Genomic DNA, 23,906 nt, shown 5'->3' with positions numbered 1-23,906 from the left:
TGTTCAAACACCAAATAGAAACCTTTTTCAAGGCATCAAGTTCGCATTAACTTCACATTGTACTTGTGGTGAGCATGTTTGTTTGCATGTCCAAGGTATCTATCTGGTTTTTGAACATCTTAACACCTGTTTTATTGCCAGAAAGGGTAAAAACCTATTCTTATTTTTCATGCTTTGTGCCACTGCAAAAACGTACACAGCAATGGGACCGAATACTGGTTAACATTTACTGGTAATATTCTGTGATGGACAAAGTACATTCAATGTATACAAATGACGAAAAAAACTGCGTCTCGCATAATTTCGATAAAATGTACAAATTCCATTGAGATGTTTAATTTAAATCAAATGTAACTTACACACTGCCCATATGTGATAATTTTTTCAGTTCTATGTCTCGTAATAGCCTCGTTGGATGCATCTAAGCCAATGTTTATTTATTTTTTCCCCAATGCCGCCCGTGCAGGCCCGGATCCGGCCGTGACATCCGGCAACGTCAGTGAGGTTCCTGCACCGGAGCAGTCGCCCGACGATCAGGCCGGAATCCAGGTCTGGAAATCCGTCTGTCAGAAGAACACCGGCATCGGAGAAGGCAGCGGTGCGTGCAAAAAATTTGCGATGTGAACGTCCGCGCCCAGCCTCTGTTTTATCCACGCGTCCGGTGGCTCAAAGCATTCAGGAAATGACGCTGAATTCTAGTAACAGTCATCGCTGCCAATGGCGGCGTTGCTTGTAAGTTCTCGGGAGTGTCACGACCTGTCAATTCCTTGATTCAAATTTACTTTTGCGTTCATGCTGCACGGTGAAATGCGACCACAACACCCCCCCACGACCCACGCGGCATCGTGGAGAGACCCTGATCGTTGTTCCTGTCAACCCTGCAGTCGCTAGAGGTGCTATGTAGGAACATAGGGTCATTTTCCACTGGGAGAGGAAAGTTCTTTGCCTGCAAATAACTTTCTTTACTTCTTAATAATTAACACACGCTGCGGCATTAATAATGGATGTCATGAGAGAATTCAAAAGAAATTTCAGGATAGGAAAGTATTTTCCCGTTTTGCCGATCGGTATTTTTGATGTGTCAGTGAATGAAAGAAAACTGCCCAACGAGGTGATAGCCCTTTGAGACAAAGGTGGCTCTCACGCAACATCTGTCTTGCCATTGCACCTTCCACTCACAGGAAACCCCGCGGCACTGCCAGCGCTGCGACGGCCAATCAGCTGCCAGAGCGCCAACTCCTCTCTCTCCGAGCTCTACAGCCGGGAGTCGTGGGAGGGGAACGAGGGAGATGGCGCCTTGGGTCCCAATGTCACTCTCGGCTGGCCCGGCGGAGAGACTCGCAGCGGAAGTGCTGGTGGCGGTGGTGGCGGTGGCAGCCGGATGACCAACAACAACAGCAGCAGCGGTGGCAGCGTTGGCGGTGGCGGCGGCGGCGGTGGAGACGGAGGCAGCGGCAGCTGCAGCGGGGACGGCGCCAGCAGCGGTGCCCCCAGCTCGGACTTCCCATGTCCGTCCGGGCCACAGCCCACATGCCTTGGCTGGGCCTTGGCCTTCCGCGGCGAGGCGGACTTTAATGAGGAAATCAAGACGTATGCACAGACGTTGGGCCGCAAATACGGGCAGAGCGCCGGGCTGGAGGAGAGGTTGCAGGTGCTTACACCAGATGCCAACAAGTATGCCACACTTCGGCTGATACTCGTTTACGGCTGAATCACAAGGTGGTCGAAGTGGCTCCAGGATAAAAAAAAAAGATGATAAAAACCCTGAGCTGGCATCGCCTAGATCTTAGGTTCACATCTAGGCAGCTGCCCGATATTAATCTAGGTTCTCAAGTTTAGTTAGCTGATTGTCTCAACCTGGTCACTAATGACTGCGCAACAACAACAAAAACATCGTGTGCCATATTTGGTTCTGCAGTCAATTTGGCTAAAGTCCAGCTCTGAGAATTAAAAATATCGGGTTGACTATCTTGCTATTGACATTACTCTCAGTGGCTGAGCGCTGCCCCCTGCTATGTGGAAAAGAGGTCACTTGAAGGCATCTCAGAGGTAGCTATGTGATATACACTATGTGGGCCATCTCGAACGTGAAGCGTTGCAGTGTTATGCGACAAATCCGAATACACACCTTGTCTCATGATTTGACGCCGATTGCACAGTTGGGATGCAATTCGGGAAACTTGATTTAGTTTTTTTAAAAGGCTGAGTTGCTTTAGGGGGGATCCAGGATAGGCGCAGCTAATATGTGCAACACATCATGTGCACGTGATAACAAAAGCTGCCATGATGTGGCCATTATTAATTTTTTTCGCCTCCGTACATTTCTGCCGGGGTGTTTACCGCCGCAAATAAATAAAAAATGCTTCTTCCTGCAGGAGCTGGAGCAGCAGTTGATGCTGGAGAAGAAGAACCTGAAAAAGACGCAGACGTATTACCGCAAGCTCACGCAGGGATCCGTCAAGAGCAAAAGTGAGACTAGCTCACTGCAGCAAAACCAGACACAAACATGAATCCGAATGTGTTCTCAAAAGGACCCCTTCGTGGTAATAAGGTTGTATGTAACCTGCACTGCAGCCTTCTATGCAACGTTGCTGTGAAATGTTTCTGCCGGGTGGCTAGATGACATCGCCCACTCTGCATTGTGGGTAGCCGGATGATGTTGCCCGTTTCCGCCAACAGGTGGTGGCGATCGTGGGCTACTGTTCAAGCTCACGTCCCAGATGGAGGAGACACAGGGCAAAGTGGAACTCATGCACTTTGTGCGCTCCTACCTGGAGGTGTGTACCTTGTGACCCCGTGGCAGGCACCAGGCCCTCGTGATTTTGATTGCTAAAAATATTTTTAAAACGGTGACCAGTTTAAGTTGAACTCTTATGTAGGTTGAACTTCTTTCGCACCGTACGTTGCCAACCATACTAATCGGAGGTGCTCTTAGCATTACACCCAATGCCTCTCCATTTATTCCATGACTTCGGCATTCGCAACTTGTGAGTAGGCATTTTGGGATTGTGCTGTTTAACTCAATGATGTGTGTTCAGGTTGTACCACGTGTTGTTTGCCATGATGTCCGACGTTTTCCTCTACTGGCTACGCTCGCAGCACGTGGAGGGAAAACTTTGGTCATCACGTCTTATCTTATCTGTCAAAACAACGCATGCGGTGCAATCTGAATACACATCAGAGAGCTGTTCAACATTTATTATTGTCTCCGTCATCATCGCCATTGTGCCACCAACCCGCAGCTGCTGACGGCTGAGCAATGTGGCCTGAACCTGTACGACCTGCCCTCGCTCAAGACGAGCCGATTTGCGGGGCAGCCCAGCCCGGGCTCCGTGACCACCGACATGGGGGAGGAGGAGGAGGAGGAAAACGCGATGGCCGGCGACGCGAAAGACGTTGCTCCACCGACCTTTGGCCTCCTCTTCCAGGCGGCCGCGCCCAAAGAGGGTGCCCCAAAGGAATCGACGGCCTTTGTCCATGCAGGCACCCCCCTCGGACTCATGTCCTACCTCTATGCCAAGTACGAGCCAGTGACGTCCACCCGCTTCCTCCTTTTATTACTTTATGATGTCCAGTTCACGGGCCACCTTCAAGAGCTATTGAATAGCTTTAGAAATATATATATCCAAGTGCTCTTAAATGTTCATTGGTTTTGCCGCTGCACCCTTGCATCGCAAATCCCCTGCTCGGATTGTGCGGCTGTGTCTAATGTAATTCTGGCTTCTGATGATTGCGTTGAAAATTCCAAATGCTGGGATATGCCATTAAGTAGCCTCTGTGGTAACACAGAGCTGCCAGCCAGTGAAATAATTTAAAGATTAACTCGTATTTGGGGCAGGTGGATTGACGCCTTTATGCTCTTTTAAAAGTTTCAACTCTGGTTGAAAGCGTTTATACATTAGGTCCATCCTTTGTTAACAGTGAGGCACTGTAAGACTCGTAAACATACCTAGTAAGAACAAGACTTCAGTATACAATTGCGTTGCTATTGGCCACTTACCCTATTGAACAAAAAACAAAATTATTGAACGGTTGCTTTCCCAGCATTCCGGGTCACAAACCAGAGAAAAAGCATTTTGCCCTAACTGCTATCTGTAGGCTTCCGTACTGCTAACGAAATGCTTTTGAAGACAGATGCATGTTGGAAAGTGTTACATAATTCATGCGAATGCATGACTGTTTGAACTCGTTTTTTTTTTCTCTCCATGTTGTGCGTGTGTGTGCGCGCGCACACGTGTGCTGTGTGTCACAGGAATTCGCTGTCCCAGGGATACATTCACCAGTTCTTCTACACGTACCGCTACTTTGTTTCCCCTCAGCAGCTCCTCAGCTTTATCATGGAGCAGTTTGTAAACGCCTCCAGGTAAAGAGAAGCATCTTTAATTTATAATTTCCTTTTTTTTATCAAATAAAGTTTCACCGATTTTCAGAACTATTTTTCACGGGAGTACTGCGTTGGGATGGTTGGCCAATTCGATAACTGGAGGGTGTGACACTCAAAGCTCCACACAGATGAAGTGAAGTCATTTCTGTGATACCATCAATTGGCCACCTCGTAGCCAAAGACTACATGCAACACCTGGTGTACCCAGGTAGTGTCCCATTCAAATGCTAATCTGACCTGACATAATTGGGCATGTTCACGGTCACGTGATTGTAGACGTCATGGTGATTTGGTTGTAGGTTGGGCATATTTGCCCATAGGGAATACATACACATAGAAGCAGTACACCCATCGTTGTGGTTATCACAAGACCCGTTGTCGCCTGTGCTTAGACCTCACACCTTGGAAAATGTGGTTTTTTTTCATTGTGAGTCCTTGTGTTGAGTGTGTAAAAAAACGACATTTTTATTGGTCATGTACAACATTCAGTCAATGCCATGGTAATGGAATTGCAGCATGAGATGCCGGACTTGATAATCCCACAATTTAGAACTATATTTACCCAAGAATGTCAGTGTGTAACGTGCATGACGTCACTCCACGTCGACCAGTCCCCCTCATTAATAATCATGAACAGGTTACGTCCTCCACATGGACCCGCCCCTCATTAATAATCATGAGCGGGTGACATCACTCCGCATTGAGAACCCCCCCTCATTAATAATAATGAGCAGATGACGTCACTCCACATCGAACAGCCCTCCTCATTAATAATCATGAACAGGTGACGTCCTCCAAATGGACACCCCCCCCCCCACCATTAATAATAATTAGTGGCTGACGTCACTCCACGTGGGGGGCGAGGCGCCTCCTCCCCCCTCCTCGGCAGTGGCTGACGTCACTCCACGTGGGGGGCGAGGCGCCTCCTCCCCCCTCCTCGGCGTCAACTTACAACCCTCACTACAAAGGTAGAACCCTCACGTCATCACGTGATCTCTGTGACGCTGTTGAGACATAGAAGTAAAAAGGACGTCACGATGGACCTTTAAATGAAATAAGTCTGTCACCGTGGCCTTACAAAATGCACACGCATTAATGCAATGAATATATCACGTTGTGGTCTGCTTTTCGTTTGCAAGTTTCAGATTTACTGCAATACACCCATCCTTGGATGGGCAAAAGGCTAGTTTAACATAATGATAATTTGTGGATTTACAGTTTCTAAAATGTTTTCACTCAGCAGATTGGGAGTGATTACATTAAAAGCCCATTTCATTTCCAGAGGTAATACATTTACATTGTTCGTGCAATACCGCTACCGTGAAATCGCCCGGTCCGTATGTATTATTCAGATCCATCAGTCAAAAGGACTTCTTGGTCCATATTTTCCAGGGGCATTTGTCTAAAGAGGAAAACCCCGGCACACATCCTGTTGAAAAACTTTGGTACGGGAGGGTATTTTGGATCATCAACTCAAATGTTGTGGGGGTTTTGTTTTATTTCTGGTGAAAGAGATCCTTGTGTGTCTTCCTTTTTTGTTATTTGCCGACAATCCACTAGGATAACTCAAAAACGGTTTTGTTATGTTTAGGCTTAAAACTATCGTGACTGCCGGAATTCATATTCTTGGTTCTTTCGGTGAAGTCACCGTAGATAGAAAACAAAAATAATCAAATTAAAAGCAAAAAACCCACGACGTTTCGATCGCAACACAAGCGGCCTGAAGAAGAAACCCAAGAATACGGTTTTGTTATACATTATACATATTCACAGGATACGAGTGGCCGCTGTTTCAAGCATTCTGTGCCCCCTCTCTTTTTTGTGTCTTGTTTGCAACAATCCTCTTCCTTGTCCCCCGTAGTGTCTACACGCCACATTCGTCCAAGATCTGCCAGCGCAGCATGGATCTGCTGCACATGTGGTTGCAGACGTGCTACAGGGTGGACTTCGCGGGTGACGCGGAACTCACCAGCGTGCTGCAGGGATTCATCTTAAACAAGGTGAGGCGTGTGTGGTGAGCCAGTGAGGGGGGAGGTGAGCATCACTGTACTTTTATCCTCATTGCTGTATTATATTTTATTTGTTTTGCTTTCATCGTTTGGTGTCCAAGGTCATTCTTGAAAACGAGCCGTTACCCTGGTCTCTTGGGCTTTCACCTGGTTAAACAAATAAACCTGACTTGATCGCTCACTCGCTATAATTGCTCGCATGCCTCGCGGCCTCTGGGGTGTTTGTTTATTTGTTATGAATTATTACTGCATAAGAAGAGGGAATGCGATGTGAACGGTTTGTTCTGAGTTGCCATTGGGCAGCAGGCATAAATGGGGGGGTTCATGTCCCGGCGAATAGTCCCAGTTGATGCATTGGTGAATGTTATTTTGTTTGCGCAGTTTTGGTCAAAAATTTGCTGATTTCTCCATTGCTAAAAATGGGGAAATTACAAAGGTGCCATGATTTGGCCATTTCTAATCTTTAGTCATCTGCCGAGTGGCAGGTTCATGGCTCAAACATGAACCTGCCACTCGATTTTGATATTTTGATATTTCTTCTTCATGTCACTTCTTTTCAAATCCTCAAGCAGCATCTTAATTTTTCTGCCCCTTCATCTCTATCTTTTCCGAGTTATTTTAATTACACTTGCCTCCTCCTGAACTTGGCCATGTCACTCAGATGTAAACATAGCCAATTTAGTTTGATTTAGTTAAACCTTTAGAGTATTTTGCATCGGGCCGATACCAGTTCTATGAAAGAGTAATAAGTTGGCCTAGAGGCCTGGCACCTGGTTATGCAGATTGTTGCATAATTATTGGCAGCCTTCTTACCAACATGCCTACCCAATGTTTTCACTCCACGTCAAACACACGCGCACACATAAAGACACTTCCAAATGCCCACCACCTGAATCAAACCACGTGTTCTTTACCTTCCCAACACCCACGACATGACACAATGGCAGGTGGTCTCATACCACGAGACGGCGGGGCAGCACCTTCTGTACCACAGCAGCAATTGCGACCACTCCAGGGGTCAAGGGTCACTGAGCAGCCTGGAGGAGGACGACGATTACGCAGTGTTCTCACCGGGCCCCGCATCGGCACGCGCCTCCTTGGACATCGGCGCAGCGCGGGTAAGTGTGAAAGTAAAGTCACAGGCTTAATTGAATCACTCGCTTGCGCCTCCGATTAGCACGGTTGGCTACGCCCGGTGCGACAGAAGTTCAACATACATACGTATATACATGAGTCAAAGTAGTGCGATGAGGTGGCCCGATGGTTTCGTGCGCTCATACCATATTAGAGCACCGAGCCGTGACTGTTGAGACTTGCAGCTAAACGAGATTCTCAGCTGTAGTGAGTTGGTACATCTCAGCCCAGTCGGCAAATGACTCCACAAAATGAACAAATAACATGAAATGTAGTTGTGTCACTTATATGTGTGATTTTGCGTCCACCTTGCAGAGAGCCCGTCCGACGTCGGGTACGGGAGATCAACACAAGGCCCGGTTGCCCGTGCAGCAGCAGATGTCCGTCTCGGGCTGCCTGGGCCTCTTCCGACAAATGTCCTCGGTCGGCGAGAGGGACGCCTCCGTGTACAAGCACAGCGCCAAGAGCCCCGGGGCGTTCATGTTGGCCAATTACACCGCAACGCAGATAGCGCTGCAGCTCACCCTGCTGGAGGAGGTATGGCTTCTCCGCACATCCGTGGCTCGCCGTTTCGTGCTGCTGTGTAGAGGGACGGGGCCGCTGTGTTCCGTCTCGTTTGCTCTAGTGCGCCACTTGACGTGTGCATCATACACTTCTGTTTTAAATTTATGGAATGGTCTTTTTTTTCGGACATAACAGAATAGCTGCTTAATAATAGGGTTTTTCCCCTTTTTTCCGGCAACAAAACTGAAACCTTTTTTTACAAGGATTCATGTCTGCATTAACCACAACACCTGCAGTCAAAATGCAAGGCGTCATCTGGTCGAGCACCAATTGGGTCGAGGCTCAAAATAAAGCTGTCCCTTGGTGTGGACTAATCAGTTTCAAGGACAATGCATATATTATCATAGTATGTTTTTGTTTACATTTAGACTGCAGGTATTGTGGTTAATGCAGACATGAATCCTTGTAAAAATAGGTTTCAGTTTTGTTGCCAGAAAAAAGGGGAAAAACCCTATTATTACATTTTGGTACTGGCAAAGGAGGTCTAATGATGGAGAATAGCTGCTTGTTTTATAAATATTCGGGGTTGTTAAAAGGTTTTTTTTATTCGCATTACCCACAGCTGCATGCAAAAATAATGCTAAATACAGTTACCGGTTTGCCGCACATATAGAAATGTAACATCTTTACCACTTTAGTAGAGAAATAAAGGGAGCTGCCATGCTGCAATAGAGAGGTAGCCGATTTTATCAGTGAGGCAGTGCAAGTTCCTTACCCCCCCCCCCCCACCACCTTTGTCCACCCAGCAGCATACTTTGGTTCACAACAATTGATTGGCTGGTCGCGGTTCAGGGCACAAAGAGCAAAGGAGTAGAGGGAGGCCAAGCATGAGATGCGAGGATGCAGTGGAACGAGATGTGTGGATAGTGGATGTGAGCAGTGAAGAGGTGCAGAATAGAAGCTCGTGGAGAAATTAAATCTAAGCAGCCGATCCAATGTAAAACAAATGGGACTTTGGCTTAGCGGAATAAGGGCTCTGCTGATCTTCGCTTTCTCAGGCACTCGGAACTTAAAACATTTGCCACGGCATTCTTTAAACCAAGCTGCCGCTTTATACACGACAGGTTGGAGTCGCTGTCGCGTTGCAATGTTCTGAGGTCATTGTTGACCGCTGGGTACTTCTCTTGATGACTCCCACCCTCCAACAGGTGATGTTCAAGTCGTGCCTCCCCGTGCACTTCATGAACACACGAGCGCAGGGCGTCAGGGAGAATCTGCAGCCTGGAATCAACAGGTGGGTGTGGAGTCATCAAATCATCGATGTGGAGGGGTACAAAAAAAACTTGCTCGTGTTGCTCACGCTGCAATGCTTCGGGAGTGATGTGTGGTGGGCTCTGTTTGATTCCCGACGTGAGCAGCGAACCGTGTGGAGTTTAAATGTTCTCCCCCTATTCTGCGTCGGTTTCCTCTGGGTTCTTCGTTTTTCCTCCCATAACTGGGAAAAAAAACATTGTAAACGATTTTGGCAGAACATCCCATTGCTGAAAAGTTGTCTTGAAAAAAAATCATACTCGTTGGGATCACGCGCAGCCAGCAACGTTGCCTCCTACTCCGACGTTGGCAGGGACCCTCCTTGTCTTGAGACTCGGCGAGACCTTCCGGAATAAACAATCTGAATAATTGTAAAACAATCAAACCATGCGTGTCAAAACTCAATATCTTACAGTGTATGCAATGACAGGAAAATGTTACCTTCGGGACCGTTGACGAAGTCTCATGAATACGCCTGATCTCGTCACAGGTTCAAGCCTGAACACGGTAGCACAGGAGTTGGACCACTGTCTCGTATTCGCAAGCATTGCGGCTCTTGAAATATTTCGCTTTTTTTTTGTTGTTACCGAATTCTATAAAAAAAAATGCTTGACGTGTTGTTTTGGTTGCGGGCCCCTTCACGAGCACAACATTTCTCTACCGCTGCCTGCAATGTAGCTGTAAAGCAGCAGAGGGCAGTGCCGGAACATCTGTGGCATTCATATTCTTGGTTCTTTCGGTAAAGTCACGTAGAAGGGAAACAATAAAATCATAAAAATATAAAACATTGTTTTGATTTAAAGCTTTCGTGACTGCAGGGATTCATATTCTTGGTTCTTTCGGTAAAGTCACGTAGAAGGGAAATAATCAAAATATAAAACAATTTTTATATTTTTATTATTTTATAAAACAATGTTTTATATTTTTATTATTTTATTGTTTCCCTTCTACGTGATTTTACCGAAAGAACCAAGAATATGAATCCCTGCAGTCACGAAAGCCTTAAATCAAAATCTGTGGCATTGTTTTTCCAAGCCTCTTCTCCCCAACCTTCACGCAACATGCACTGACCACCGTGGTGAAGTGTGATCAAATAAACCCAATCACAGCACGGTGTGGGCAGGCCCTCATCCAGCAGTGCATTGACATGTGTATTACCTTTGGGCTAATGGAACAAGCAAGGCAGAACAAACCAGACAGAAACATTCAAATTATCGACACTGATAACAGTGTAACAATTATTTTTTTTGTTCCTGGGTAGTGTTTTTTTTCCTAATTGCTTATGCCTCAAAAGTACAAAGAATGGCTATTATTCCCCACAAACTTTGCTTTTGTGACCAGGACAGTGATATTTTGAAATTTTACTATTTTCAATGAGAAAACTGCCGAATTTGTCTTTTCGTTCACATAAAGTCAGAAAAAAACAACAAATGAATCAAAATGAACATGTATTTATACTAAAGTACAGCCTTACTGAGTCTCTACGCTTTTTAAGGAGGGTCCTGCAAAGTTGTTGCGCAGTAAGGGACGACTTTTCTATATGTAATCCAAGTTGATTAATTTTCAAGTATTTTTTTAGCAATTGGATGTTTGGCTAATACCCGTTAACGTTGTATACGATGTTAGCTGCGGCAGTTAAACCAGAGAACCTGGAAGAATCCATGCAGATCAGGGAGAATAAAAACAACTACATACTCCAGGCCCTTGTTGCTGTGAAACACAAGCGTTACACCTGGTCCAACCTGCCACCCCATTAACTTGTGCGTGTGTGTGCGTCTATTCTGCACACTAGACTGACCATTTGCTCGCCGGAGGGAGTCAGCCTGTTTGTGCCTGACTGCAAGCCCCGGGGAAGTCTGTGGAAATTCCTGGACCACTCGGCCAACATCAGCACCTGGGTGTCCGCGGAGATCCTAAGCTGTGACTCCATCAAGGTGCGTTCCGGCACACGGGAGATTTACAGCGATGATGATGGTTACTTATCGCCGATGAAAATAAACTTTTAAGAGCTTCACTTGTTAAGAGTTTCACTTGCAAGTAAATTACCTATACCATTTGCTCTGTCTGAGATTTAATGAATTGCGGAAGCACTGCCTTCAAATTTACATTTGGCGCAGTGCTAAGTTACGTGCTCCGATGGCCGGCGGTCATAGCCAAAGTTACACGCAACAGATATTTTTTATATTGCATTTGTTAACCGCATCTTCCATGGCTTGTGAAGATTTGGCTAAGCGCTGTCCGTTGTTTCTGTGGAATATGTAAGCCAGACAGTGTGGTGGTGAGCTCACAGATCAGTAGTTGGGCAGGAAGCTTGAATCTCACAAGCTGGTTAAATGCTGAAATTCGCATGGCGCTAAACTTCGTGAATGTTCTTCTTGTCATGATATTGGTGCTGCTAGTTCAGGAATAGAGGAAGAAAGAAGACCCATTGGTGCTATATTCATGGCGATTTGATAGGAATATGCAAGGAAATAAAAGTAGCTGCTGTAGATACACACCTAGCCTCTGTATCTTGGGGTGCCAATGACAAATATGAACCTTCATTAACGAGAAATAAGCCCACCCTCATGGCACTCCTTATATATGTTAATGCTGTAACGTCACTTAGAGCACAATAGTAGAGAGCGTTTTCTCATGTTTTTAAAGAGTTCTATCGTCATTAATGAAGCTTCAAAAATTTTGTTGGACAGCCAGGGCACATATCTATGAAATAGGAGCTGATTTTTTTTTTTAGTGAGGTTACATCTTTGTTTAAGAGGCCTTGCGACGGAGCGGGGGGGGTGACCGGGCGGTGACCAGCAGACGTCTGTGATTAAACCGGGTTCTCAAGTGTAATGAGTTCATGGTTTCATCCTGGTCACCAATTACTGCACAAATAATATGAGTGAGGGCAAAATACAATTGGTTCTGCACTCAATTTAGATCAATTATAAGCCCTGAGAATTAAAAATATCAGTTTCACTGTTGTGCGACATACGTTAACTCAGTGGCATCAGTGGGTGGGGGAAATGCTGCCTTCTACTGTGTGGACCAGAGATCACTTGATGCAGGGATCTTTACTTCCGTGGGCCGTTCACTAACATGAAGAAGGGCTGCACCGCTGTGCAAGAGATACAAATGTATTTGCCGTCACATGACGCGACGCTGATCGCTTGGAAATGAGATTCACCAAAAATGTTTTTGTTAAAGGGGATCGTCATTGTCTAGTCACCGTCTCTCGCAGACACAGCTGGCTGTTCTCTCCAAATTCCTGCACGTGGCCAAGACCTGCAGCAGCCTGCGCAACTTCGCGTCCAGCATGCAGATCCTGAACGGGCTGGAGAACTTCACCGTTAGGCAGCTTCCCGTGAGCCTCGCACTCTCCAGTGATGACCTATTGCGGTTTACACTCGTTGTATGCTGGGTACATGCACTGAAAATGTACGCAGGTTGGTGGGTTCCGAATGGCTAGATAAAGACATTTTATTTTTCTCTGTATAAATAACATAAATATTTATTCACTTTGATAAGGTTAAACATTAACGTGTATTTTTTTTAAAGTGACCTTTCCAGGAACATCCAGCCCCAGACTCTGGCACAACCACCACCACCACCACTCTTGCACATATTACCTTCAGAGCATATGATGAAATCTCATGAATATCCCCGATCCCGTCAGAACTCGGCAGCTAGCAACAGGGTCTTGAATATCCATTCGTCCACTGTTGTGTCATGTGACTTTGACAGGTGTGGAGAAGCCTTCCCTCCAAGGCGATGGCCATCATGGAGGAGCTGGTGGCAGTGAAGGTGCAGCATTCCCGGCCGTTACATTCACACACAATCTTTCCCCGTCAGAGCGGGTGAGAAAGTGATGCCCTCAACTTTTCAGAGCAAGAGGTCACGTGTGAAGAGACCTCAGAGGTAGCCCTGTGATATCCACTTCCTTGGATCGCTCTTTGACACGGAGAGCTGTTGCACCGCTCTGCGAGAGATCTGAAAAGATGTTTCTTCTCAAGGAGCAAACGCTTTGTTTTGTCCACATTGTATTTGATATACAATCGCTTCCGTACTGATCGAGTCTCTTATTATTATTATTATCTCAAATACCCCTTTGTTCTGGCGTCGCGGGTTGTACTCCAGCAGTCACGGTTTACGTTTATACATTGATGATGATGTCAGTAACACATTCCAGGTCTTTATCTTACCCTGCTGTGACTCAATGACCACAGGTAGCTAATTATAAATGTTTTTTTGCAAAAAACAGGTATGCGATTTGCCACACATTGAGATGCCTAACGATAAATAAAATTAACTGAGAAACTAAGGGAGCTGCCAAGATGTGGAATGGTTAGCATACTTGACTTGCAACACAAAGGTCACTGGCTCAATTCTATCTCGTGGTGCAGCAGTTGGGCCAAGTTTCTTATATCCTGTCCACCCAGCAATATGAGTACATTTATACTAGTGGGGTACAGTGTGGGTACTCCCACATCTCCCTACCAAATTACACTGGTCAATGCCCAGTGTTCATCCACCCACGCATCTTTCTGTCTTTCACTACCCCCCCCCATCCCCCAGGTATTCCTGAAGAGTGACAGCGAGTGTTTACTGGAGGCCGATACCAGTCGGCCCAAGCCAACCATCCCCTGCCCTCACCTCTTCTCCATGCACGTGCAGCAGCTCGAAGTTGGAGGTTTCACAATGGCCAACAGGATGTACAAGTGGCCCAAGTTAAGGTACGAACTCTTATCGGTGGGGCCGATTTGCGGGGAGCGGCAGTGCAGTCATTTCCACACTATGTTACGAACTCTGTGACTAGGTGGTTGGCATCCTTCAACCTATTCCTGGGCCTCCCCTGGGTTCACTGAGCCTGGTGTGGTGTGTAAATATCAGCACCAGGAAGCTAAGATGGTCAACGTGGCATGGGGAGGCCTTAACCTAGCAGTGGATTTTTTAAAAGATGGACAAAATACATTCAAAATTACATATAACTGGAGGAAATGTTGATAGAAGTTCCCAATTCAGTATCTTGTGTTAGGTATTAATTACCTGTAGGTGTGTAAATTTCGATTTAAAGCTTTCGTGACTGCAAGGATTCATCTTCTTTGGTTCTTTCGGTAAAGTCACGTAGAATGAGAATAAAATAATGAATTGATAAAATAAAATAACACAATAAAATTCTCACGACGTTTCGGCCACAACACAAGCGGCCTTCATCAGGTGAAGGGACGAGACTGTCTGGAGGACAGCGCTGGAGCGAACACAGCCAAGCTCAGACCGCGACCTTTAAGCTGTGTAAGAAGAAACAGAGCGCCTTGACAAAGGAATTAGCATAGAATTTAGCATTGAAATAGCTGAGTGATTAGCTTGTGACTGGTCACAGAAATGGCTATGTTAAAGTCAAAGCATACACATCCACAGAGGCACCCCTTGACAAAGGAATTAGCATAGAATTTAGCATTGAAATAGCTGAGTGATTAGCTTGTGACTGGTCACAGAAATGGCTATGTTAAAGTCAAAGCATACACATTCACAAAGGCACCTAGTACAAATCAAACAGGAGAATTTAGCATTGAAATAACTGAGGGATTAGCTTGTGACTGGTCATAGAAATAGTTATGTTAAAGTCAAAGCCTACACATCTACAGAGGCACCTAGTACAAATCAAACAGAAGAATTTAGCATTGAAATAACTGAGTGATTAGCTTGTGACTGGTCACAGAAATGGCTATGTTAAAGTCAAAGCCTACACATATGAGCTATTAACAGTAACTGGGTATACACTACACTATATAATGAATACTATATAGTAAACCAATAAAAAAACTAAAATATAAATTACCTCAATGTTATAAATAAACTCTATATATTCTCCAATCAGCTAAGCTACCAACAATAAGTCGTTATATATCACAATGCTATATGGCGAAAAAATGGGTGGATTCTTACCCTCAACTTTAGCACCACGGATAGCTACGAGCCCCGTTCAGACGGACGAGTTCATCCATGGTCAGAACGGAGGAGGGGGAGAGAGACAGCTGTGAGGCGCTGTTATACTCCATGTTGTAAACCATACCATTAATTGTGGTGTGAGAGGTATTAAGAGTCAATGCCAGCGAAAGAGCTGCGGTCTGAAGGTCATCGTAAAATACAATTAATTAAGAACGGAAATGGTTTAAAACATCTTTCCAATGGTTACTAAGCCAGAATCCATCTTCTCGGTTGAAATTGTCTCTGTGCTTGTATATGTGCATGGCCTCATGAACGAATCTCTCATGGTAGCCGGTTGGTTTGCAAAGAACCTCCGTCTTGGAGAAGTCAATGTCATGTGAGCCCACTGAATTATAACAGTGATCTGCCACGGCAGAGGAGTTCGTTCTACCATGTTTCAAGTCTGCTTTATGTTCGCGGATGCGGTCCGAGATTTGTCGTTTGGTTTCTCCAATGTAGCTACTACCACAGAGGCACTTTAGCTTGTAAACGCCCAGGTACTGTATGTCTGGAACAGCATCTTTTACAGATGGAACCAGATCACGGATTTTATGTACTGTGTTGAATCGGACCTGGATCTTGTGTTTATTCAGGATTTTGGAGATCTTTTTAGTGACCCCTGCAATGTAGGGTAAGGTGATGGTTTTGAGTGGCTCCACAAGAGGATCCTTCTTCATGACTGGAGTGATGGCTTTGCGGATTGTGTAGTCGGAGTAACCATTAGCATTAATTGATCAGACCAAACAGTTCTCGTTGAAACCCTCTGCTGCCAGACCACCAAGATTATATGGCCTTCCAAAGATACACAAAGAAGATACACCCCTTCGTCCCATCGTCTCTACTATCAACTCCCCCACCTATAAACTGGCACGTTTTCTTGCTGATATACTGCGACCTTTCACTGGAAAAAACACTTCTGCGGTACTAAATTCTACTCACCTGGTATCGACAATCAAAGGCATTTTCCTGTCCCCAGACGACCTGCTTGTCAGTTTTGATGTGGTGTCCTTGTTCACCAAAGTCCCGGTACCTGACACCATCGCTATCATTGAAGACCTGGTTCAACAAGGACTGCATACTGATGTACCCCCCCTGGTGAGACATTGCTTAACCAACACCTACTTCACCTGGAATGTAACTTTCTACAAACAAACTGAGGGCACCCCAATGGGCTCCCCCCTATCTCCGGTTGTAGCCAACGTATTCATTGAAAAATTTGAAACTGACGCCATCCAGACTGCCACTCTACGCCCGACCTTATGGAAGAGGTACGTGGATGACACTTTTGTCATCTGGCCACATGGCCAGGCTGCTCTAGACCAATTCTGCGACCACATCAATTCCATACACCCAGCCATCAGATTAATTAAAAGGAGACATGATGGTTCAATGAACCACTCTATCTACAGGAAAGCTACCCATACAGATGCTTGCTTGAAACCGGATTCCCACCACCATCCATCCCAGAAGAACACCCTCATCAAGACTCTATACCATAGAGACCAATGCATTTCCAACCAGGAACACATTACCAGTGAACTCAAGCACGTACACCAGGCTCTCAGGGCTAATGGTTACTCCGACTACACAATCCGCAAAGCCATCACTCCAGTCATGAACAAGGATCCTCTTGTGAAGGCACTCAAAACCATCACCTTACCCTACATTGCAGGGGTCACTAAAAAGATCTCCAAAATCCTGAATAAACACAAGATCCAGGTCCGATTCAACACAGTACATAAAATCCGTGATCTGGTTCCATCTGTAAAAGATGCTGTTCCAGACATACAGTACCCGGGCGTTTACAAGCTAAAGTGCCTCTGTGGTAGTAGCTACATTGGAGAAACCAAACGACATATCTCGGACCGCATCCGCGAACATGAAGCAGACTTGAAACACGGTAGAACGAACTCCTCTGCCGTGGCAGATCACTGTTATAATTCAGTGGGCTCACATGACATTGACTTCTCCAAGACGGAGGTTCTTTGCAAACCAACCGGCTACCATGAGAGATTCGTTCATGAGGCCATTCACATATACAAGCACAGAGACAATTTCAACCGAGAAGATGGATTCTGGCTTAGTAACCATTGGAAAGATGTTTTAAACCATTTCCATTCTTAATTAATTGTATTTTACGATGACCTTCAGACCGCAGCTCTTTCGCTGGCATTGACTCTCAATACCTCTCACACCACGGTTAATGGTATGGTTTACAACATGGTGTATAACAGCGCCTCGCAGCTGTCTCTCTCCCCCTCCTCCGTTCCGACCATGGATGAACTCGTCCGTCTGAACGGGGCTCGTAGCTATCCGTGGTGCTAAAGTTGAGGGTAAGAATCCACCCATTTTTTCGCCATATAGCATTGCGATATATAACGACTTATTGTTGGTAGCTTAGCTGATTGGAGAATATATAGAGTTTATTGATAACATTGAGGTAATTTATATTTTAGGTTTTTTTTATTGGTTTACTATATAGTATTCATTATATAGTGTAGTGTATACCCAGTTACTGTTAATAGCTCATATGTGTAGGCTTTGACTTTAACATAGCCATTTCTGTGACCATTCACAAGCTAATCACTCAGTTATTTCAATGCTAAATTCTCCTGTTTGATTTGTACTAGGTGCCTCTGTAGATGTGTAGGCTTTGACTTTAACATAACTATTTCTATGACCAGTCACAAGCTAATCCCTCAGTTATTTCAATGCTAAATTCTCCTGTTTGATTTGTACTAGGTGCCTCTGTGAATGTGTATGCTTTGACTTCAACATAGCCATTTCTGTGACCAGTCACAAGCTAATCACTCAGCTATTTCAATGCTAAATTCTATGCTAATTCCTTTGTCAAGGGGTGCCTCTGTGGATGTGGATGCTTTGACTTTAACATAGCCATTTCTGTGACCAGTCACAAGCTAATCACTCAGCTATTTCAATGCTAAATTCTATGCTAATTCCTTTGTCAAGGCGCTCTGTTTCTTCTTACACAGCTTAAAGGTCGCGGTCTGAGCTTGGCTGTGTTCGCTCCAGCGCTGTCCTCCAGACAGTCTCGTCCCTTCACCTGATGAAGGCCGCTTGTTGTGACCGAAACGTCATGAGAATTTTATTGTGTTATTTTATTTTATCAATTTATTATTTTATTCTCATTCTACGTGACTTTACCGAAAGAACCAAAGAAGATGTAGGTGTGTAATTTAGAAACCAATTACGAATCACAAATGTAATAAACCTACATATGAATTGCTTGTAATTTGCACAAGTAACTATTACGGTAACAGTACATGATCACAAGCGCAATTCACATCTGTAACCAGAAACGTCCGTCTTTGTTCGTCACCGCTGCCGCGTCACCCACTGCCTCCGCCATCCCAGATCGCTGGCAAGGACGGTCCACCAGATAGCGGCGTTCCAGAGTCGCACGTACGCCCTGGCGCCCGACGAAGAACTGAAGGTGCAGCTGCGTGCACGCATCTGCCGCTTCCGCGGCGTCGACCTGCAGGCGCTGGCCTCGCAGCACGAACCCAACTACCACCGGCAGCCGGCCGAGCGCAACTCCCGCAAGGTGCACGAGGTGCTCGCCAAGGTCAGGGCCACTTTCCAGTAACGACCGCCGCCAGTTAAGAGAAGTCCAGCGGCGTCGCAAGTGGGAGCCTCCGCGCTTGCGACTGTGGTGGTGGCGCAAGCCGGTCACGGGAGGTGTCCTCCATACGCCTCCAGCATGGGACATACGCGACTCCTATTGGCGCGTACGCAAACATACGCGTCTCCTCTTTGGAGTGGGATGCTCCTGGACGGACACAAACACACACACACACACGTTTACGTGCGTGCAAGATGTGCCCGTCACTTGCGGCATGAAACTTTGAATCCCCAGAAAGACAGCTTGGAAGGTAAAGCCATTCCTCAGTTGTCTGGATCAAATGCTAAGACAGATGAGCCTCAAGTGAATTCGCCAATTCAGAATTGTCTTATGCGTGTATTTAATGGTTTCGTAGCTCTAGATGCTTTGTGTGTTTTTCCCCTGTAAAACAGGCATGCACAAAAAGAACATACAATACACGCTTTGCATGACCACGCGCACATCAAGACAAATTGCGTTCCAGTGAAACTCGCGTTAATTATGGTTATCTTCCATCTCTTCGCTCCGAGTTTACGGTACGTCATTCTGAATAAAAAGGGAAATATTATAGGTTGTGTATACAGACGCATCATTGGAATGCCAATGTGGTGCCGGTAACAATAGACGTGATACTAAGAAATAAATATACGATATGATTATGTTTTGGCCGAGAAAGCTCGATGTGTAAATCCGCGATGAGATCAATCCACACATTTCACGAATCGTTCATGTTTTTTTGAAAACTGCAAATACTGTACTATATGTGAAAGAGAAAACATGACACGAATTATATAATTTATTTGTGACGATTATTGTACGACATTTTTACCTTTTGAACAGGCTGAACGTTTCCTTGTTCATGCATTTTGCGACATCACCGGGAGAAATAGGTCATCAAAATGTATTGCTCAGCATCACTCTTAACGGACTGCGATGTTTGTACTTTAGAGAGTACAGCCAGCGGCAGTGCAGTAGAGTTGACGGAGATCTTCATTGCACCGGAATGTTTCGTATCGAGTGAATCCACAAGAGTCACGTGTTTCAGCTGTATCCATGTCAGGCTTGAAAATCACTTTTCCCCGATTCCCTACCAAACGCGTCTTTGCTAAGGGACCATTTTTAAGCGATATTTGCTGCTAAACAGTCATTCGGTCACTGCTTCATGGAGGATGCTGCTGTCTTTTTCGCGATGGAGTTAAATAAAATGACGAAACCGAACGTGAGAAGCAGTTTTTATGAGAAGGGGTTATTTTTGAGCCAGCGGCGGACATAGAGGACGTGAAAAGCCAACAAGTTGCCTTGAAAGGACCGAGAATTTGTACACACCAACAATAGCTTTACAAACGTAATATTTGAAAAAGTCATCTTTGGCTTCATTTGAATTACTTTAATGTTTAACAAAAAAACAATTGGCCCATATACTTTGGCGTGTTATTTTTGGTTTGTCAAAAAAGCTAAATGTTTCATATTTTCCCCCCACAATATTTAATCATTACTTTTTGTTATATATTAGGTAAAGCATGTATACATTCAATGTTAGATTTGTTTTCTCAAATAACATTCATCATGTCCATTTGGACCGAAATGACAGGTTTGCAAAAAAATCTATTTCACAATGAATAAGGTAATTATTTACAGTTTATGTAAAACGCCAAACCAACACGTGTTTCCTATTTTCAACTAAAAACTGACAGATTTGCACATCGTTTTTTTCCGGGGGTTTTTTTATCACTAAACATCTTTTTACGCTCATCGTCAGTTATTTAAAGAAACATTCAGGTTTTTCTTTGTCAAAAACTACAGACATTTTTTAAGTCTGATTTGTGCAAAAACTAAGTATTTTTTTTTTCACCAAGAGACCAACTGGGTGGTGGTAGCTAACGCACGTAGCCGGTAATCCAGCAATGTGGAGTTGAGGTCTGGTGGTTCGCACAATTATCGACTCCCTTCCCATGGGCAGTGAGGTGCCATACCCTTGACGTACCAGGAGAAGGCAGTAGAGCATACATTTGGACTGACTCACACCTATTTGGTCGGTATGGGATCAAGCATTCCCCCCCCCCCCTTGCATTACACACGTGCAAAACATTGTCTCTGCATTCTCTGGTTTACAAAGACAAAAATCCCCCCGTATAGCCTGAACAGACTGCTGGAGCAAGAGCTGTTTACGAGCACCTATGAAGGCCGGCAAGGCGCACGAGGCGGTGGGTGGCCAGCATCACGGCCGGCCGCCTTTGTCTCTCTAGTGGCAATGTTTACACACCACACCAGGTACTCATTTGAGGCTGAGTCGACCTAGGGGAGGCCCAGGACGAGTTCAGATATTCGTCACTGGTGTTGGCTGTGAGCGGGTCACCAGGTTCGTAGCGCAGCGTGCTAACCACTACACCACTGCTCTGGTTTACATCCACATGTAAAGACATTATTTGGCTAACACCTTTATATATAGAGGACCACAGAGCCTGGGCAATTATTGGCGCTGGCTTCCGGCTTGCCTGCGGTTCCTCATGCTTCTGCGTTGTTCTCACTCTAAGAGAGTGAGCGAATACTGCGTCACATTACAAGTAGTCTCATTAGTATACGTTCAGACCGACTGCAAGAGCGGTCCTTGGAGGTCGAGTGTCGACAGTTCCAACAGCGTGCGATTACACGGTGTGATGGCACCATAAGCATCTGGTGATGACTTCTTCGACTTGCTATTGACACGTACAATGTAGTGTTTTCAATCATAAATAGTGAATAAAAAACATTTACATTGCATAAATAAATGCAATACATTTTAAGTATTTATTCAACAACGGGTACAAACATCATCAAGGTTTCATTTTTAAAAAGGTCAAAGCAAAACTACTCTGGGCCACTTTTGCTTCCAAAGCAACATTCTGAGCCACTATGAAAATTGTATTCAACACTGTCCAAAACATGTGTGAATTCAATATTTGATGCAAACAGTATTTCATACATTGTCACAAAGTATGTGTGTTTTTAACATGTCCCACTTTTGGCCCAAACATGATGCATTAACCATCAGAATAATGAGTAGTACATTGCAGTATTTCAAAGCATTAATACATATTGCCAAGAAATATAATCTCTATCAACACTACCCATTTGAATCCAAAACTAAAGCGTGCAATACGCTGGCCACTTTTGACCAAAAAAAACGATTTATTCCAGTGTTGACCAAAGAGTGAATTTTTTATAAAAGTAGAAACAGTAGCGCCAAACAAACTTGTATGAAGTCTTGATTTAAAGCTTTCGTGACTGCAGTAATTCGTATTCTTAGCTCTTTCGGTAAAGTCACGTTGAAGGGAAACAATAAAATAATAATATATATATAAAACAATAAAAATTCTCACATAAAACAATAAAAATTCTCACGACGTTTCGACCATAATGCAAACGGTGATCATCAGGTGTGAAAAACTAACAATTCTCACGACGTTTCAACCATAATGCAAACGGTGATCATCAGGTGTGAAAAACCAAACGGTGATCATCAGGTGTGAAAAACCTGATGATCACCGTTTGCGTTATGGTCGAAACGTCGTGAGAATTTTTATTGTTTTATATATATTTTATTGTTTCCCTTCAACGTGACTTTACCGAAAGAGCTAAGGATATAATTTGTATGAAGTCATTCATGATCACTTTATACAGAGCATCATTAACAGCTGATTCCATTTATGGCTTTGATTTTCACCAATAAAACTGAGTTTTAATTATTGTACATTTTTTTATTTCAAATGTCACGAAATAAAAGTTTAAGTTAATTGTTTGTTGGAGACTTTATTCATTTTAAAAAATGTAAATACATAACTCGAACATTAGTTGGACAATACATGTGTAGTGACAGAAAATGGGTCACTATGGAGCATAGCACTGGTTGTTGGCAGGGAAAGGGGTCTGCGGTTGCAGCAGCCCTGTCTGTCAGCAGGTCACGTGATAAGCAGAGAGAGGGATGTAGGGCAAAGGTGATAGAGGGGGCACGTGAGGTAAGCCTGGAAACTCACTAGTAGGTTCCAGAAGGGGGGCGTGGCCGGGGGCGGAGCGAGGCCACGCCAAGAGGATGAAAGGGGACCCCGAGCGAAGGTTCGGGGCTGTTGTTTGGAGTGGAATCCCGTCGGATGCTGGAGTCTTCTTCAGTCTTCTTCAGTCGGTTAGTTGTTCTGAAAGTGTAGTTACCCCTTGTACCCTGTAAAGGCTATAATAAATAGAGTGCCTTCTATGCCTAGTGTCTCTGAGTGTATCACTACATTTGGATTCAGAAATGTTAAAGAATATATTTTATATATAGAATTTTTATTTTATTTAAAAGTTACAATGTCGAAGTCGACTAAGAAGAAGGTTCCGACCATTGTGTCTTCGGGCGAAGTGGACGACGGAGAAGTGATTCCCCCGACAGCCCCGGAATCCAGGACCGCGGCGATTGGTCCTGAGGAGGCGATCCCCGCGGAGCAGCGTGTGAGGGACGACTCCTCACTGCCGCCGACTGGAGAAGGATGGCTGCTGCGGCGGAGTTGTTTGCCCAGCTCGGAGTGGAGGCGCCTGAGGAAGAAGCTGCGGCATGGGTGCATCAAGCGGGCAGTTCTACTGTCGCCGTCGACCAAGCGCGGGAATCGGCGGAGCCCCAGCCCGCGCAAGCAGCTGCCATTTTACCTGCCGGGAACAGCGCTCCAAATTCGGCCGCCATTTTGTCGGTTGGGCAGGAATCGCTTCCTGCCAAATTTGACCTGCCGTCGGAGTATCGCCCAGAGGTGCCTTCCCTAAAGAAGCGGCTGCCGTTTGTGAAGGAGTTTGTAGCTGGGTGGGGCGACTGGACAGCCTTTCAGCGCCGTTTCGCCGCTGCTTGCGCCCTCGTGGGGCTACGAGCACTTCCCACCACCGTGGATGACGACTCCTTGGCGGCATTCGATGCCATCTCCCCAGCGGAAAGGGCGACGCTGCCTCAAGCGTACGCCCAAATAGCAAT

The 23,906-nt window shown here is 45.2% G+C and overlaps 1 protein-coding gene across 1 annotated transcript; it reads left to right on the top strand.

The window, feature by feature from the left end:
* The first annotated feature begins 5 nt into the window (after positions 1–5).
* Positions 6–22,707, top strand: LOC116940665 (kinase non-catalytic C-lobe domain-containing protein 1-like). Its single transcript, XM_032950793.2, has 15 exons — positions 6–598; positions 1,182–1,651; positions 2,376–2,469; positions 2,680–2,777; positions 3,243–3,520; positions 4,253–4,363; positions 6,246–6,384; positions 7,341–7,511; positions 7,843–8,064; positions 9,240–9,325; positions 11,135–11,276; positions 12,566–12,688; positions 13,069–13,128; positions 13,900–14,057; positions 18,688–22,707. The coding sequence occupies exons 1-15, from the start codon at positions 430–432 to the stop codon at positions 18,917–18,919; spliced, it is 2,553 nt and encodes an 850-aa protein (XP_032806684.2). The 5' UTR covers positions 6–429; the 3' UTR covers positions 18,920–22,707.
* The last annotated feature ends 1,199 nt before the right edge of the window (positions 22,708–23,906 follow it).

Source organism: Petromyzon marinus, chromosome 9 (assembly GCF_048934315.1).
Source record: "Petromyzon marinus isolate PM22_M1 ecotype Great Lakes invasive population chromosome 9, UKy_Petmar_22M1.pri1.0, whole genome shotgun sequence".
Taxonomy (NCBI): Eukaryota; Metazoa; Chordata; class Hyperoartia; order Petromyzontiformes; family Petromyzontidae; genus Petromyzon; species Petromyzon marinus.
Note: the sequence above shows the minus strand (reverse complement) of the source record. Positions and strands in the feature narration are given on the sequence as shown.

Bases quoted from the DNA above. Each gene is read 5' to 3' on its own strand.
- LOC116940665 (XM_032950793.2), top strand. From the start codon at position 430: ATGTTTATTTATTTTTTCCCCAATGCCGCCCGTGCAGGCCCGGATCCG. The intron at 2,470-2,679 runs GTGAGACTAGCT...TTCCGCCAACAG, and splicing joins GGGATCCGTCAAGAGCAAAA to GTGGTGGCGATCGTGGGCTA. The intron at 4,364-6,245 runs GTAAAGAGAAGC...TGTCCCCCGTAG, and splicing joins CAGTTTGTAAACGCCTCCAG to TGTCTACACGCCACATTCGT.